The 18,765-nt window shown below is 42.3% G+C and overlaps 1 protein-coding gene across 6 annotated transcripts; it reads right to left on the bottom strand.

Annotated features, from left to right (window-relative positions):
- Positions 1–1,954: 1,954 nt before the first annotated feature.
- On the bottom strand, positions 1,955–17,778 carry zbtb40 (zinc finger and BTB domain containing 40). Of its 6 annotated transcripts, none has more exons than XM_060910998.1 (18): positions 17,378–17,778; positions 16,030–16,547; positions 15,210–15,331; positions 14,779–14,962; positions 14,351–14,472; positions 13,714–13,855; positions 13,472–13,608; positions 12,295–12,478; positions 11,944–12,059; positions 11,073–11,244; positions 9,692–10,027; positions 7,172–7,378; positions 6,319–6,483; positions 5,994–6,208; positions 3,965–4,124; positions 3,803–3,847; positions 3,396–3,625; positions 1,955–2,515 (listed from the first exon to the last, which is right to left on the bottom strand). In XM_060910998.1, exons 1-18 carry the CDS (start codon positions 17,419–17,421, stop codon positions 2,315–2,317), a joined length of 3,300 nt encoding a protein of 1,099 aa, XP_060766981.1. In that variant the 5' UTR covers positions 17,422–17,778; the 3' UTR covers positions 1,955–2,314. The 6 variants fall into 6 exon arrangements, with proteins under 6 accessions (XP_060766981.1, XP_060766979.1, XP_060766980.1 ...); XM_060910996.1 differs by having other exon boundaries at positions 14,351–14,478; positions 17,378–17,777; XM_060910997.1 differs by having other exon boundaries at positions 14,351–14,478; positions 15,210–15,328; positions 17,378–17,777.
- Positions 17,779–18,765: the final 987 nt, after the last annotated feature.

The following is an 18,765-nucleotide window of genomic DNA, read 5'->3' as shown; positions in this document are numbered from 1 at the left end:
TTCTACCGCTAAGGGTTTGTGCATACTCATGGACAGGAGTAATTCACAATATGCGCACATCCTGAATCACAAAAAAATAACTTGATAGATCACGTTATATGCATAGAAACGTCCGTGCGCACAGTTTACGGCCAAACCTACGTATACATAACCGAGACCCCGAGGTCCTTTGGCCTGTGCAGCTTCGTGAACGGAATCACAGCACACAAAAAAAAACAAATAAATAAAACCCTCTGAGGCTTTTAGTTTTGAATTTATGAAGCATTTGTCGACGAAGCTTTAACTCTGACTTTATTGTGGTTTTCAAGTTAAATATGTTTAAATAAGGGTCAACTTTGTATTCACCGAACTGTGTATTTATCCTCAAGGACACTGCGTTTAAAGCAGATTTTAACTTTTGCCTTCAACTTATCCTGCTGTGGTGTGGCGTGGAGTGGAGTGGAGTGGTTTTCTTTCTTTTCAAAGAGCACTTGGAGCACACTCTGGTGAACTCGCAATCCTAAAGTCGGTTCTCTTGTGTAATCAGCTCAAGTGGAGCTTGTTTGATTACCTCTTGGAGGACAAGTCAACACCAGCGTATGCTTTCGGATCGGACCTTACACAAAAGGCACTGCAATGAGAGATTTTCAAGATGGTAATAATATGCACATCATGGCTGAGAGATTATAGGGTTCAATGTTTTTTAAAAAAAAAAAGGGAGGGGGGCAGTTGTGGTTTGTATAAATGTACAGCAGCAATAAAATACTGTTTCGAAATACAGTATACAACGTGAATTTATTCTTTTTTTTTTTTTAAACATCATTACAGCTGATGTAATGTTATGACTGTATTCTAGCAAGTCAGGCAGATATGACTTCTTGACTGGACGGAAATATCCATCTAGAATCCTAATGATGGTTAGTTCAAGGTTTACAGGTTTTATGAAGAACCTTGACAGAAATACGACACCACAAATCAGTCAGTCATGTGCAAGGAGGTAGTTTTTCCAAAATCTTTACCCTCTAACATTTTACGCTGCATGTTAACGAGGAAACGGCGCTAACGCTGCTGTTAACCCTCCAACTTGCTGAAAACGTAGTTGATCAGGGAAAAACTTTTCAGTGTCTTAAGTTCAGTTTTATACTAGAGCAACAACGCTAAAGCGAAGCGTGTTAAAGTAAAATATATCAGATTTGGCGTATTGGGGTGACAGAAGATTTGTGAATTTACTTTTGGCGAAATAACTCCTTTAATGGTGTGCACTGATTTTAGACTAAAAAGGTGCAATAGTCATTTTCTTTTAGTTTTTACAAGTTTAAAAACCATGGATAATACATAGAACAGGGTAAAAATGTATATACAGATAGAAATTGTTGAAGCACACACATCAGCACAAGATTTCCTCTTATGTGGCTGAGAAAATCCGTCTGGGAGACCCGAGCTTCCGGACGTACTGCTTGTTCTGTGTTCACATAGGTCTGTTTTTTCAACAAGAGCGCGCCGATCCTGACTAATATTGACAAACGCGGCTTGAATATCCCTTCTACTGATGTTCGGTTTACATTCTATATCTGAACATCTTTGCTCTGCAGAATAAGAACCGTTTAAAAAAATTTTATTCGGTCACGTTTATGGATTTTATCTCCTTGCTAAAATATGTACACCCTGTGGCTGAAGACTGTTTTCTGCTTCCTGAAATTAATTTTCGTTTACAAGAGAAACAAAAATAATCAAAGTGAACTATCATGATTTCTATCCCACTGTGGTGTCTCTGGGACTAAAAGGAAGTATGAGGAAGTCAAGACAGGACCACTTGGTGTCCCTGTAGGTGTCCAGACAGACAAGGTGAATACAAAACGCACGTGTGCGCAATCACGGCCGCAGCAGCTTAATAAATCAATAACACCTCATTTACCTCTGTGTGTGTATAAAAAATACCGCTCATTGATGGCAAGATGTGAAGAAAAATTAAAAATTAAGTACGATTGCTGTATTTGCAGGCTGTCTTGTCAGTTTAGAATTTAAACATTACATCATGATATAAATATTATAAATCAGTTGATTTAAACTGTTCATCAGCAGCAGCCTGAACTGTGCTGTCATCTTTCCATCTGGCCCTCCTTCATCTCTCACACACACACTCTTATCCTGAGGCACTAAGGACGTGAATCTGCACCACGAGCTGTGTGTGTTTGAGGTGATTGAGGATTAATATACCGTATTTGTCTGTAATAGATGATATGCCTTAAAGATGATATACGGTTTAAAGCTGAGACAGAAAGGTAAGTGTGTGCGCGTTTTGCCAACATGTGTGTTCTCCTGTGTAAACATGACTCTACTGGTTTTCCTCACAGATCAGTGTGACGCGGCCCGTCAGCAAGTCCTCCATATTAACGGCGACGATCCCCGAGTCAGCCGCTGCCTCCCCGCCGTCGCCCAGGGCAACAAACACCTGTTGTATTCCGGCCAGCTGTGATTGGTCGAGCCCGACGATCTGTGCCGCCCCTTCAGCTGAGGCATCTCCTGTCTGGATCACCTGATCGGGAAAGGAAAGTGTGTCTAATAAAATGATCTACAATAAAATCTTCACGACATGCAGTGTGTGCTTTTATTTGGTGCGACATTTCATCTCATCTCATTATCTGTAGCCGCTTTATCCTGTTCTACAGGGTTGCAGGCAAGCTGGAGCCTATCCCAGCTGACTACGGGCGAAAGGCGGGGTACACCCTGGACAAGTCGCCAGGTCATCACAGGGCTGACACATAGACACAGACAACCATTCACACTCACATTCACACCTACGCTCAATTTAGAGTCACCAGTTAACCTAACCTGCAGGTCTTTGGACTGTGGGGGAAACCGGAGCACCCGGAGGAAACCCATGCGGACACGGGGAGAACATGCAAACTCCACACAGAAAGGCCCTCGCCGGCCACGGGGCTCGAACCCGGACCTTCTTGCTGTGAGGCGACAGCGCTAACCACTACACCTTGGTGCGACATTTCTGAATAAAAATGTAAACTGTATAATCATCTTTCCCGCATGAGAGTGCAAAGATGTGAGGAAAAAAATGTTTCACTCCAACCAACTGGATCTGACATTTTTTGGCACGTATTTATTCCTTTTTTTCAGTATTTCCTTTTCAAAAAAATCAGATTTGCACGCGGCTATGTTTGAGATGTTTGTGACATCACAAACTCAGCTCAACGGCTGCAACCGATCGTGGTTCGATCTCAAAATTATTCGAAACAGACAAAAAAAAATAAAATTAAGCTCACAATTTATAAAACATTACATTTGTTATCAGAGTTGATGTGTGAAAGTGTTCCTGATTTTTTTTTTCCTTCAGTGAATAAATCATTTTAAATAATTTATGATTGCACACGAACGCAGCCTGTGCTGGTGGGAGGAATTACCATTTGGGAGGTGGAGCCATGAGTCTGTAACTCCTCCTCCTGGATGAGCTGCACGTGGTTGGTGAGGAAGTGCTTCTGGAACTCGGCCTCGGAGAGGAAGGAGAGCGAGCAGACGGCGCAGGCAAATACGGATCCCTGCTGGCTGGCGTGTTCGCTCAACACGTGCTGCTGCAACTCCTGCTCGCTGCTCAGAGCACGAGGACAGTACACACACCTCCATACAGGCGCATCTGACAGGAGCACACACATCAACGTGTCCACGAGCCAAACATCTGAGAAGCTTGAATAAAAATACTAACACGGGGAACAAGATCCACCCTTCATGTGCATTAAGAAAGTCTTGGAATTCAAGTATTTTGCCATACTTTTGGTACATTTTCTTGCCCAAGCGTATATCCAATATGTACCTGCATGTGCCTCCTTTTCACCCTCTTCAGTCACAGCATGAGTTTCTTTAAAAACAACAAGACAGTTGAAACATGACTTAATTATTATGCAAGAAACTATAATGAACTGAATTACAGACAGGCAGTAAGCAGACAGTTCATGGCACCGAGGTCTTTCCTCACCTGGGTGTTTGGTTATGTTGTGTTTAAACAAGCTGCTCTTGTTGCAGAAGGTCTTGTTGCAGATCTTGCAGTGCAAAAGATGTGAAACTGACCGAGCGCCCACTGCCGTCACCACGGATGGATGCGTGGTGCGATTGTGGTACCACAACCCTGAGAGAGTCTGATACACACAGAGCAAAGCGCTCGTTCTTTCAAGCATATACGCAGAACCATGGCCTCACTTTCGTTTATAAATGCCTTGAGATCTCAAGAATGGCACAGGAATAGTTTTAAGTGTTAACAGTAAATCTAACATAGTAATTTTTACAATTAAAGTGATTCATATAGGTAGCGGTCTGAGTGAATGACCTTGACGTCTGTAACATCACAGCAGGAAGGCTATTGGTCTCGTCGCCATTTCCGCTACACTAAAACACAGAGCTGACTGCAGCTCCGATCCTCCATTTTGAGCTAATTTATTAGCTTTTTGTCACAGCAAGATCTATACATGTACATACGGTACGTTATGGCTTGGAAACCACTACAGTGGTTTGCGCCAATTACAGTGGCCTGGTTGTACTTAATCTGCATGTCTTTGGACTGTGGGGAAAACCGGAGCACCCGGAAGAAACCCACGCAGACACGGGGAGAACATGCAAACTCCACACAGAAAGGCCCCTGTCGGCCGCAAGGTTCGAACGCGGAAGCTTCTTGCTGTGAGGCGACAGTGCTAACCACTACACCACCGTGTCGTGCCATGTAGGTGTGTTGCTGCACCCGCCAGCAACATGACAGAAGGTGGATTTACGTTGCATTCATGGCCCAAGAATGTTCAAACTGCAAAGATCTGGACGCGTTTTGCGAGAAGTTCACAGGCACGTCGGCCGCCTACGAAATGATCTCTCCTCTGCTCTGCACGTTACTGAAGACTCGTACGAGACCTCTGATCTGTTGAGGAGCGTTGGCTATAAGCCCGTATTGAAAGAGGGTTCAGGATCAACAATGAAATAAAACTACAAGGAAAGGAAAGCATTTATTTTATTTATTTTTTTAAAAGGAAAGTAAATTCAGTTGCACCAGTTCTCCCGGAGTGAGCCGAGGGTTGTTGGTAAAACCCGGAACGGGACATATCGCTCAGGCAGTGACCTCCCCGCGGTTGTTGCTAAAACCGGTGACATTCCGTTCCGTCCCGGGTTTTAGTAATTGCCTGAGCCGAGCAGTAATGGCGGAGTACTCCGTATGGAGAAAATGGAGAATGAGCGGAGCAGCCGTCTGATTTCTTCACCGGATATCGCTGCCATCTCGCCCTTACGTGGAAGAAGCGAATGAACGGAGAACTGAAAGTCAGATTGTTTCAAAACAAATCGGCCACAAGATCGGCCTTCAAGAAGTGAGAACACAGACGGATAAGCTCCGACTCTCATTTGGATAAAAAAAAAACAAAAAAACGTTGTTTACCTGCATTTAGATTAATACATGTAACTTGTATTGTGTGTTTAAGTTAGCGGTATAAGATTATTTAATTTGCTTCAGAATGTGATTGTCTCAGTTCATCTGATTATTTAATGAGCCTTTTACGTTTTATCAGTGAAAATGCATGCATGTACATGTATGTTGCATAAGTTATAACACCCATCCTGTTTTAATGAGAGTCAACCCACAATCAATGAAGTCAAATCAGTCTTAGTTGAGCAAGTCGGTAACGCTATTTCTCACTCTCGCCATAAATTTTTAATTTATATGACTTTGGTCTATAGCTGTCAAAGGCCTCGGCTTTAAAACCGGTTCCTGCCGTGACGTCACGCACTCAGGGCTGGCTGGCTCAGCGGGGCAGCTCCAATCCCAACTTTGCGGTCGATTTTAACACTCAAAAATATATTTTTTTAATTCCCATTTATGCAGCATACAAGAGTCAAGGGCGGAGATACTATCCACTCGGAAATGTATTTAAAAATAAAGGTTCTGCGTATCTCCTTAAAGGAAAAGTTTATTTCGACTCTTTCCAAGCATGCAAACGTGTTCAGATGACGTGGTGTGGCGATTTACGCACCTGGTAAGATTTGTGGCAACTCTGGCAACTGTAGGGTTTGCTGTTGTCGTGGACGCTCATGTGTTTCTCCAGCTGGGCCGCAGTGTTCAGGATCTTACTGCACTCAGGACACTGGTGCAGGTCTTTGGGGTGAACCTCCTGAATGTGCTCTCGAAGCTTCTCCAGACAACTGAAGCTCACGCGACACTTTTGACAGTCGTGTGGGTCCGAGATATCTTTCAGGGAGAGATGGGTTTGAGGTCAGGGTCAGGCTTAAAGAAGTGCTTAGGTCTAAAATATTTGCTGTATATGCTGGAAATTATAGATACTGTGTGTGTGTCCTCACTGTGGAAGGTCTGCAGGTGTACTGAGAGTCCGTTTGCCTGTTTGAAGCCTTTCCCACACTCCCTACACACATACGGTTTGTCTCCTGTGTGTGTTCGCACGTGCCGCGTCAGCTCAATGGACTGGGCAAAAGTAGCTGAGCAGTACTGACACGAGTACATCTTACCTGAGACAGGTAAAGATGTGGAAAGACAGGATGAGACAGGTAGAGATGTGTAAATACAAGCAGAGACATGTAGACACAAACCAGGTATAGACAGGTTGAGGAGACATGGGAAGAGGCAGGTAAAGGTAAAGACACAGAGACAGGGAGAGGAGAAATAGGAAGAGACAGGTAAAAGTAAACACAGATAGAGACAGGTCGAGGAGACATGGGACGAGACAGGTAAGGACAGTTAGAGATGGGTAGGGGAGACAAGTAAAGAGAAATTGAGATGAGTAGAGGAGACATGGAAAGAGAGGTAAAGACAGATCAAGACAGGTAGAAGAGACATGGGAAAGATACGAAGAGATCAAGACGGGTAGACGAGGCATGGGAGAAGACAAAGACAGATCGAGACGGGTAGAGGAGACACGGGAGAAGACAGGTAAAGATAGATTGAGACGGGTACAGGAGACAAGGGAAGAGATAGGTAGAGATCAAGACGGGTAGAGGACACATGAGAGGAGACAGGTAAAGACAGATTGAGACATGTAGAGGAGACATGAGAAAAAAAAAAGAGATAAAGACAGATCAAGACAGGGAGAGGAGACGTGAGAAGAGACAGGAAAAGACAGTTAGAGACGGGTAGAGGAGACATGGGAAGAGACAGGAGGTTGAGTCTTTGGTGTGTACGCATCGCATGCTGTCATACCCTCTGAGTGTTTCTTCTTGGTGTGGTAAGACAGCGCGGCGGCCACGGCGAAGCTCATGTCACAGTGTTTGCAGCGGTACGGTTTCTCCCCCGTGTGCAGCCGCATGTGGTTCTTCAGGGACGAGTTGGCAGCGAACTTGGTGCCGCATTCGTCACACACGTACGGCCTTTCCTCCAAATGCTCAGTGCGCCTGTGGTACAACAGACCTGCAACACAACAGCGAACTTAAAATATCCGACGGCACACTCGCCGATCCAGGATCAGTTTTTTGACCCATCTTCTTCAGCTATAGGAATGAGCGCCAACTGATTCTCGATGCTGTTATCACTTACACCAGGCTGTTTTGATGATTAAAGGACATGGGACATGAAACATAAATGCACGCTATATCAGTTTCTTTCCATTAAAAATATGAAATAATTGCATCAACAAATACAAAATTATCTATTAAATTCAGCAAAATCGTTATATTCGTGATGATTATATGGCATTTCTGCTCGAGCTCCGATATGCATATTTTACAACCGGAAGAGCCGCTGTCACGTGATCATACGTCACAAAAACTTTCGGGTACAGCACAAGCAGGTAGATGAATATGGAGAAGTGTGAATCGTGATGATGACGAATGAGTTTTTGTGTCTTGGATGACAAGAAAATTGTTTCGTTTTTAAAGTGTTTAACGTACATTGAACATCATGGTGTATTGTGCTGCTTATGGTTGCAATAATTCCAATGAGAAATGCCCTGGAGTAAGTTTTTTTGCATTCCCCAAGGACCCGAAGCTGAGGAAAGTGTGGGCTCACTATTCATTCTCATCTCATCTCATCATCTGTAGCCGCTTTATCCTGTTCTACAGGGTCGCAGGCAAGCTGGAGCCTATCCCAGCTGACTATGGGCGAAAGGCGGGGTACACCCTGGACAAGTCGCCAGGTCATCACAGGGCTGACACATAGACACAGACAACCATTCACACTCACATTCACACCTACGCTCAATTTAGAGTCACCAGTTAACCTAACCTGCATGTCTTTGGACTGTGGGGGAAACCGGAGCACCCGGAGGAAACCCACGCAGACACGGGGAGAACATGCAAACTCCGCACAGAAAGGCCCTCGCCGGCCCCGGGGCTCGAACCCAGGACCTTCTTGCTGTGAGGCGACAGCGCTAACCACTACACCACCGTGCCGCCCGGGGTCACTATTGTCGTAGAAAAAACTTTGTAACTACTGTTTCCCACAAACTGTGTTCGGACCATTTCACAGAGGATTCTTTCAACATTAATACTCAGGTACTGAGCGATATTAATTGCCAAGCCAAATTTAAGAGGTTACTTAAAGATGGAGCCGTTCCCAACGTCCCAATTCAGGAACAAGATGCTGAACAAGATGGTGGAGTGAAACCCGAAGTGCTACGGCTACCACGAGGTGCATTCGCTAAGCGACTGAAAGCCGAGGTAAGGATTAGTATTATAATTTTGGGTGTATCAATTATTGATTATCATAATTCTGACTCATTTACTCTTATATCTGTCCTTCTTTGTTTACGTACCGAATCGAAGAGTTGTAGTGTGTTAGGCCTACATAGCTCTATGATGAACTTTCAATGTATGATACAAAAATAATACTTCTTTCAACAGATCATTAGCCTTTGAGCAGAATTGTTTTTAACTTACCAGGAAGTGTTATCGAGCCGACCGCTTTCAGTTTCATGGGGATTGAATGAACTCTCACTCTCAGAATCATCTGACCCGTCAGAGTAAAGACAAGATCCATGTTCATGTGAATTTCCAGCTATCGGTTCGAATTGATAGGGTCTAACTTCACATCTCTGTGAAACATCGGGAATGTCACTGTCGATGGTGTCCATTACGGTAACCTGTTTACATTAGATACCCAAGCGCTGGCTCCTTGAAAAGCTTTTGTGACGTCACGGGTCACGTGACCGCTTAGCTAATTAACGAATCGTTGTTTTACACTGATGTATAAAAAAGTTGAATAATGTGATGATTTTCACATTTTTGACGCCCTGCAGTGATTTAGATGGCATTTCTTATGTCCTTTATACATAATTATATCCAGAAAAAAATCCATGTCCCATGTCCTTTAATGCAGAGCAGAAAATGTGAGAGAAGTTGCTTTAAAGGTGCAATCACTAAAATGTACACCGCACGTTAAATACTTGTGAAAACGTGAAATGGAATGAATTTCCTTACGTTTTATTGGAATCACACATCATTGCTGCGTTCATGTAACTTGGTTATCTTCAAATTTTTGTAGAAACTGCGATCGAAACTGAGAATCTCTTTTTTTTTTATCGACTATTGCACTGGAAGATACAGCCTTGTGTTTTAGCATGAACAGTTGGAAATTCTATCAAAACACTGAGAGATACAATTCTATGTACCTGAATATAAAGATGGTAATATTATAAATAAATAACATATTTAATGTTTCATGCCAGAATGTTCCTTTAACATTCGCACGCAGACCAAAACCATGAGTGTGCGTGTGTGCGCTCACCAGAAGGGTGTTTAAATGTCTTTTCACAGAGCTCACACGTCACCGGCTCCACTTTCTTCCTCTTCACCGGTAGGCCGTCGTGAGCTTCGGCTCGGTGCTGCTGCAGGGCCGTGACTGACGGGAACACAGCGGAGCACTCGGTGCAGCACTGCACTCTCTTTGGACAGAACCCACACTGCTTCTTGTGCTTCAGCAGACGGCACTTGAAGTCGAAGCTCTTGTTGCACCACGGGCAGCTGTAGGACACGACGACGCCCTTCCTCCTCCTCTTGTGTGCGCGATCTTCATCCTTCTCCTCTTCCTCTGAGCCTGCAGTCTCCTCATCATGCTCCACTTCTATTTAAAGGTACAATCAGGGATTTCAGCTGGTACTTAGGAACCTTTCCATTTGAAACCACACCCCCAAAAATACACAAGTTCAGGCTATTTTGAATGCTAGTGCAAGAGGCGGAGCTTTCGGAAGTAGCAACATCTCTTTGTTCTGATCGGTCGCATGGTGTTGGTTCACATCATCATCATCATATCCCAATTACCCCTTTACCACCAAGCCAGTTCCAAGGCCGGTTTGGAGCCGGTGTCTAATCTCGAATCAGTTCTTTGTGTTTCGACAGCCAAAGAACTGGCTCTCGGCCAGGGAAACTGGTTTCAGAGCAGCATCAACTCTTTGCTGTTTTAGAATCAAGAACCGCTTACGTCAAAGGCTGGGGGTGGGATTATCATGACCAGCAAGACCAGGTCAAACTTTTTGACTGCCATATTAAAAAAAATCAGAGCGAACGCAGCATCTCGTCTTACTCATCCAACGAAGAAGAAGAAATGATGTCATCGGTCATTGTTGTTGATGTGCTTGGCGTGAGCCCGGATTGGCTAGCGGCATTAGCATCGTGAGTTAGCGGGGCTGACTGGTGGTACTAGCAGCTGGAAAAGCAGAGACGCATAAAGTGACGCAATGACGTGGTTCTAAGGTGGGTCTCTCACCCATGGAAAAACAAACTAGTTCTTCAAAGGCTCGCAAGCTGAACCAGCTCTGAACCAGCACAAGCACTGGGTTCATGTTGGTGGAAAGGGGGTAAATTACAGGTTCTTGAGTGCCACAGAGTTAAGTTTCTTTTCTGATCAGACATTTTAATCAAAATTCCATTTACTTATTTCTATGACAAAAAACATTCTTCAACTTTGCAAGCCACGCCTTTAAGTATGAAATGTATTTTAAACAGCGCAAATTGACTTTTTTGTTTTTAATCTTGGTTAAATTTGACCTTTTTTTAAAATCCATCTAAAATCCATTTTTTAATCCAAAAAAATCCATCTCCAGTTTTTTTCTTTGGATTAAACATTGGATTAATATTACAGCCTACGTTATAAATATGGAAAGCCGTACCAACATGGCTGAGCTCCTTGATGAGGACAGAGAGCTGGGGGAAGCTCGTGTGGCTCCTGGACAGGAGGTGACAAAGCGGACGGATGTGTTGCGACTCTTTGCTCAGTACTCGGTCCAAAACCTGCTGCATGGACTCCGTTCCTCTGTCAGCACCTCGACAGCTCTGCAGGAACTGACACAAGAGGTTCACGTCAAGTAACAATGCATTCATGTCATATCAGGTAATAATAAGTTTCCGGTTAATAAACACTATCAATCCCAGAAGTACGTCATTATTCGTAGTTTCAGGGTGGATTGTTTCGGAAATATGACAGGATTGAACGATAAGACTTGAATGACCAAGGAACAACTGTTTCCAGCTGGTATGTAGGACGTGCTGAAAAATCATTGGCGATGACAAATTGCTGCTGTATAAAAGGAATAAATCACTTCAGGATGTGCTTGTACAGGAAAATAATCAGGTTTGTGGTTGTAACAGTAACTCCACCACTTCATTGTTGATTACTTTATCATCACAGCGCGATCTGTTTCTTTATCCCCTCGTATATTTTATCATATCGTGAAACTGGAGTCCCGTACTGCAGTTCTAAACCAGAGAGACTGCAACAGGAAACAAGTTATTCCGATGTCGTGCTGTTTTCGTAATCATTGACCTGAAACGCCTTACTGACGGCCGTTCTTGGAACAGAATCTCTGCGAGGTGTGAGGTGATGGGCGTGAGGTTTTCTTTCTGCTCGCCTTCGCATTCTGCAGACTTGCAGGTCACGTAGTGAAGGAATAGCGCAGCCCGTGGTGCCCTGAGCCATCCTGACACAGAGAATCTGAAATGAAACTGTTCGATTAGCAGCGTATTTCTTACACTCACACACACCTCAGTGACGTCTTTATCGTGGTCCAAATTGCCCGCAGCTCTTTCCAGGTCAGGGATTTCATTGATTGTTTCCAGAATGAGCTTTTTGTGCTTGAACAAGGCATCCATTCGGGCAACTAGAGAGAGAGAGAGAGAGAGAGAGAGAGAGAGAGAGAGAGAGAAAAAAGTACAACACAGTCCAGAGTTGCAGAAAGACTACTCACAGTGAGCTCAGTGGGGATTTAGATGGGTTACATTTAGACGGATTTAGAGTCCTGAGCACTCAGATGCATGTACAGTATGTTCATGTTTGACTCATCAGTTTGAGGAATAAAGCACACAAAAGGGAAAAAAAAAAAAAAGTCATTATACCGGTATGGATGAGTTCCTGAGCTTCAGGTTTCGCCCTGATTTCCTGCGTAATGAGTCGGAGCTCTGGATTGTGAGTCGCGGCCCAGAAGAGGAGCCTCCAGACCGTCAGAGGCTGAAGCGAACCGTCATCCAGAGCAGCTCTGAGCAGCTTCTCCACACTACTGCCAGCCTCTTTCTGCAGAACCTACACACACACACACACACACACACACACACACACACACACACACAGGATTTACTGAAGCAGTTCATGATAAACAGTGTCTGAATTTGTGAAAAATGAAGTCAGTGACCATGCAGGGATTATATAATAACAATATGATCTAATATCATCGTTTATTACAATGCAATCTCACGTAATTTTAGACGAATGATTGGGGGATGTCATTTCATCAAGTTTGTGATTGGCTGATCAATTTTAGCCAAATCTGGGTGTTCATGAGATGAGCTTTTTGTGTGATTCATGTTTGTTTAACGCATAAATGATAAGCTATACGCAACAATACTGTATGTCGCTTTGTAAAATCACAGTACATGATCGAGATATGCATAAAAAAGTGCATTGCTGTCCAGAAAACTCTTATTTTTAACTTTAGCGTACGATGTGCATGTTACATGTTGACTGTTATATTAGAACTAACTTAGTATATGGTATATATTTATTTATGGGGATAGATATCTTCATATTTACAGGGATAGGTATGTAGTAGATATTTATTTTTGTAATTATATATTTATATAGATATAAATATGTATAGGTATGTATATATGTGTGTGTGTGTATATATATATATATATATATATATATATATATATATATATAGGTATAGATATAGATATAGATATGGTATGTAGTATATATTTATTTTTGTAATTATATATTTATATGGATAATCATGAAGTGTATATATGGTATATATTTTTATAGGTGTATTAATGTAGTTTGGATTTCGGGGTAGTTAAAAAGGGGTGGGAAATTAAAAAAAAAGTATTGTACTTCTTCCCACTCCTTTTTCGAACAATGTGCAGTGTATTGTAATGTCTTAGCTCTTTATGTTATTTTATTTATTCTTTTTTTGTCACTTTTTTCATTTTCTTTCTTTTGTATGTACAAATAGTTACATACATTTTTATACATGTTCGAAATAAATAAATTCATTTATTCATTCATTCATACCTCTCTCTGGTCAGATGAGATGCTCGGCCCTTCCTCCAAACCGCGCCTGATGATCCAACCCTCCAGGTTCAATGCACCCAGTCTGTTCTGGAAAGTTCTCAACAGCGACATGCCGATGCAGTCGTCTGTCCTCTTATCTGACAAGAGCCACACGTAATACAAGTGTTGAAGTGGATCAAGTAAGAATGAATCAGTGCGTGTGTGTAATAGCTTTCCCACACGGTCTTATTTTAACAGGATACCTGCAGTATTTGTGCTGCTATCCTCCACTTCCTTTAGGAGCAGCAGGACAGACGTTTCCTTTATTCCTCTCTCGGTCAGCGTGCTCAACAGCTTCCTCAGCGCCTGCCCATGATTCTGCTCTCCACTGCACTCCAGGAGAACCTGCAACATGAAATTCATCCATAAATTTAAGATTAAATTCGGAGTACAATTTTTCAAATAATCAGTAATGCATGGTATCAAATAAACCTTTAAAGAAGAAGAGTGGAGGTTTGGATTAAACCCATTTATTTCAAATGAGTCTTCAAACAGGATAGAAATCTAAAAAACACTCTAAACACTCAATCATAATTAATAATGAGAACTGTGTGTTAGGATTTCCACAAAACAAAATTTTAAAAATTGTGGATTCCCTAGCTTTGCTTCACCAACCTCATTTTGTGAACCGTGGACACAGAGGACTTCATGAACACCAAGGTGGATGAAAGCTATTAAACTGGCTGGGCTTGCGTCCAAAATGACATCCTACCCTGGTGCATTATGGGTACTCCACATCCCTTACACGACTGACTGCTTGGACATGAACCGACTGCAGTGGACTGTGGGATTTCAGTCGTGTGCAAAATAGCGTGTTCTAGTGAAACCATTTCTGCACACCTGCTTTACGTCTTGGCTCTTGCATCGGTCCGCTGTCCGAGTGAGCAGTTCAGAGATGTTCTCCACACCTGTGAGGTAGTCGGTCAGGTCTGAAGACCTGGCAACCTCTGTCACAGATCCCCCTGTGACTGAAAGAGCAGACATATGAATTAACCGTCCTCAGACGATGTAGGTTGTGTTTGAAAAAAAGTCTGAGATTAGTTCAGTGACTGTTAGTATTTATAAAAAATAGGATCTCTCTGATATATTTGCATTAACAATAAATGATAGATGCACATGAATTTAAAAAAAAAACAAAAAAAAACAACAACTGTGATTTGCAGCTGCACTACTATCAGAACAGCTGTTCTGGTAAATTAATCATATCAGTAACTTCTGACCAATCAGAATCATGAATATAAAATGACTGTGTATTTATGCGAGTTAACCTTTGAGGTCCGATCCTGTCTGCTCCTTCTCCTCCACCTCCAGATCAGGTTTCAGATTCTTAAACTGGTCCAACAGCATAACAACAGCCTGGACTGAGACATCATGCCCATCCCTGACCTGGTCCAAGAGGCGCTGGAAAACCACATCCACACCTGGATCTGCTTCAAAACACTCCAGCAACATCTGGGCAGGAAATGATAAAGATCCAAGGACTTCAGAAACAATACAACTATGTGGAATTTCATACATAAAGATAAATAAAGCACCTTTTTTTTTATTCTGTAAACCTAATCATTATTTAAGCTGTGAATAATCAGGTGTGCTTTTATTCTTTTATGGACCTGTCTCCACTGACACCTCAGGGCTCTGATGGTGCACTTATTTCAGAACACGGATGAGTGAGAAAAATAATTATGTCCACAATTCTTACATGTTGTTGCTGGCTTGACAGTGTGTCCCAGGTCCGAAGGATGTTAATCCATGGCTGAATGTCCTGCAGGATCCTTCGGAGATCATCACGTCTGTGAGAAAGCAGCTCCACAGCACCATCTTCTGATCAAACCATGTTACATATCAAAACTCTGATCAATTATTGACATTCGGATGAGTTTTGTTAGTTAGTTTTTGGAAATATTTACAGATTATGGATACACTGGATCGAAAATAATAGACTCCTTTTTTTAATGAAGCATTATTACTGATATTTATAATAATTTGCCTAAACTAGGGTGTTAAACTGTTCTTAAGGAATAGCTTAAGTATTCATTCATTCATCTTACGTATTTTATCTGGATCAGGGTCAAGGTGGATCCATGGAGCTGTGAGGCAGCAACACAACCCACAAAACTTTAAACAGCTGGAATATAATTGTCTCTCATCTCATTATCTCTAGCCGCTTTATCCTGTTCCACAGGGTCGCAGGCGAGCTGGAGCCTATCCCAGCTGACTACGGGTGAAAGGCGGGGTACACCCTGGACAAGTCGCCAGGTCATCACAGGGCTGACACATAGACACAGACAACCATTCACACCTACGGTCAATTTAGAGTCACCAGTTAACCTAACCTGCATGTCTTTGGACTGTGGGGGAAACCGGAGCACCCGGAGGAAACCCACGCGGACACGGGGAGAACATGCAAACTCTGCACAGAAAGGCCCTCGCCGGCCACGGGGCTCGAACCCAGAACCTTCTTGCTGTGAGGCGACAGCGCTAGAATATAATTGTAATAATTAAAAAAAAAAAAAAATCACCATTTTGTGACTCCTGTCTGTTTCTTGGACTCTTCGAAATGCCCCAAAGCTCCTGTGACACGAACTCCTGTCCAGAAGCATCAAGTTGTCTTGGCTCTTCCCTTTCACACGCAGGAACACCCACGTGATCTTTTAAACCCTGAGCACATTCGGACTGTTTCACAATTTCGTCCAGGATGTTCTTGCAGCCAACAGCCATGTCGAACATCTGCAGGCTGTCTGCGGCAGCGATGACGCGTGTGAAGTCGTGTTTGCCTGGCAGCAGCCTGCCCAAGTAGACCATGTCCAGCAGAGAGGAGAACTCCTGCGCTGTGACCACTGTCGTGTCGATGGAGATGCTGTCCGAAGTCTCAAGGAGAGACTTCAAGAGCAGGCTGGAGGCAGCCAGGACCACTTTGTGTGCAGGATGGGCTGCGTCCCCCACCAGGATGGTGCAGTCACAGAACTGGGACTCTTTTCGCAAAGTCTGTAGCTGCTGCATGAGCTGTCTGCTGTAGTTCGGGAGCTCCATGATACACCTGTACAGGTGAGAAAGGGAGTGAAGAAAGGTCATGAAGTTAAGAAAAAAAAATGGATTAGGGGTTAAATACATGACAGCAGGGGTTGTTTTTCCTCCCACATGGAAGTAGGAGCGCATTAGACGTCAGTGTTAAATGAAACCTAGCACCTTTTGTTTTGTTTATTTGGCCATAAACGTACAATAAAAACGGTACAGGTGTGGCAGAGATGACACAAAAAAGCATAAAAACTTGTTTCCATTGTGGTCCCTTATCACAGACAAAAAATAGCTACACACAATTAAAAAATAACAAAATTAAAATAATTTGACAATACTGTATAACTGAATATCATGGGGAAGCATAGCAAAAATGTAAAAAAAAAATACCATAACAAATAATACTGAACACCACTATTATAATACTGGAATAATCCTTACTGTATACCTACTTTTGCAGCCCCCTGTATATGGTACAGGTAGTAAACCGTACTTTTACTTATTACTGGGTTAGATGGTACCCCAGGTTATAAATTATTTACAGCAACAACAAGAAGAAGGCGGCTTTCTCTACTCCATATATAGTCGCAGGATCATAAAGTGTAACCTGGACTAACATTGTGTTTGGTTGTTTACTCTAAATGACCTGTTTCTGATGGGTCAAGCCATTTTTCTGAGAAGATACCACTTTTTTTCACAGCCAGACTTTCCCATATGTTTTCGACTGTTTGTTGTGTGGATGAATTGTTTCATGAAAATATCATTTAACATTCAGGACATAAAATAACCCAGTTCCATACACTGAAGCAAATAAATATAAGCTTTATTTGAAGAGAGAAGGCGAGCACAGACCCTGTGATGTTACTTCCTTCACTACAGTACTGTTTGAGACTCATTCACCATGCTAACCAATTTAGCAACCCAACAATGCGTGTTAACGGTTGCTTAAAAAAAACAAGCTTAAAATATAGATTCTTTCGAGCAATTTTCTTTTCTTTCTTTCTTTCCTCACACACAAAACGACCAGACCGACTTCCTTATTACCTTCCGTGAGATTCAAATTATCCGGGTCTTTATTTAAACTCCGCCGAAGGACAACATTTCTCCTGATTTTGAAAATGGCGTCTTGTCGGACGTGACAGTGCGCATGCGCGAGTTCGAAGACACTGCCAACGACAGAAATACTTTTCTAAAGATAAATGTTCCATGTTTATAATGTGCCTCAACAACAATATGTAATAAATAGAACCATGTGCAAGCTGTATTTCATGTCTGTGTTTACATACAACATATATAAAATGGTTCATGGACGTTGTTTAAATTTTTATCTCCTATTAATATGTATTTTTTTCTTCTTCATAGGTTAGTTAAATCTTCCTAAATTACTGTAATAATTTGAAGCCATCTTCTGACTACTTAATATTCATTCATTCATATATATATATGTGTGTGTGTGTGTGGACCAGAAAAGGGGCCAAGTATTGAATCTGATCTAACAATCATCACCTTTACTCTTCTATGCCTCTGCAAAAGGGCGGTGATGGTGGTACTCGGGGTGCTGCAAAAAAATACAAATGATGAATAGGGAGGCCAGAGTGTAATGGTAATAGTCTGGTACCAAAATCCAGAATTGTGACACCCAAAGGCATTTTTGAGACAAAGTCGGCAAACAGTCTTATTTTGTCAATTTGGGTGTGCCGAATTCAAATCTGCAATATGAGCTCTATCTGACCTCTGTTGACCTCTAGAGGTCATTGAACTTTGGGCCTATAAACGTCTCAGCTGAACCCAGTTTCTCAGCTTTCTAAGGAATGAAATGTACTAAAATGATTAATGAAGTTAGCAAATGGCCTCGTTTGTTAAATGTTTGGGCGCTGAATTCATTTTTCATTTGTAAAACGACATATGACCTCTGATAACCTCAAGGTCATTAAACTTGGCCTATAGGCCTATGTATTTAACGGCATTTTTAAACTGACTTTACTCCCCCAAAAAGAATATGAACAGACAAAAAACAAATAGAAAGGAACAAATACAACATTAAATGCCAGTCCATGTACATGTGACTTACTTTTCACAATGAGAATGCCTAGGCGATCATCTTACATAACATTGCATTACATTTAGCGGTTATTGTTTATACAAAGCTACTGAAAAAAGGCCAGATTCAGCAGCATACAAAATGTGGGGGCATACAGGGTATACAGGTTAATCAGGGTTAGTATATATGAGAGTTTTTT

Source organism: Neoarius graeffei, chromosome 26, assembly GCF_027579695.1.
Source record: "Neoarius graeffei isolate fNeoGra1 chromosome 26, fNeoGra1.pri, whole genome shotgun sequence".
Classification (NCBI taxonomy): Eukaryota; Metazoa; Chordata; class Actinopteri; order Siluriformes; family Ariidae; genus Neoarius; species Neoarius graeffei.
This window is presented reverse-complemented; position numbering and strand designations above follow the sequence as displayed.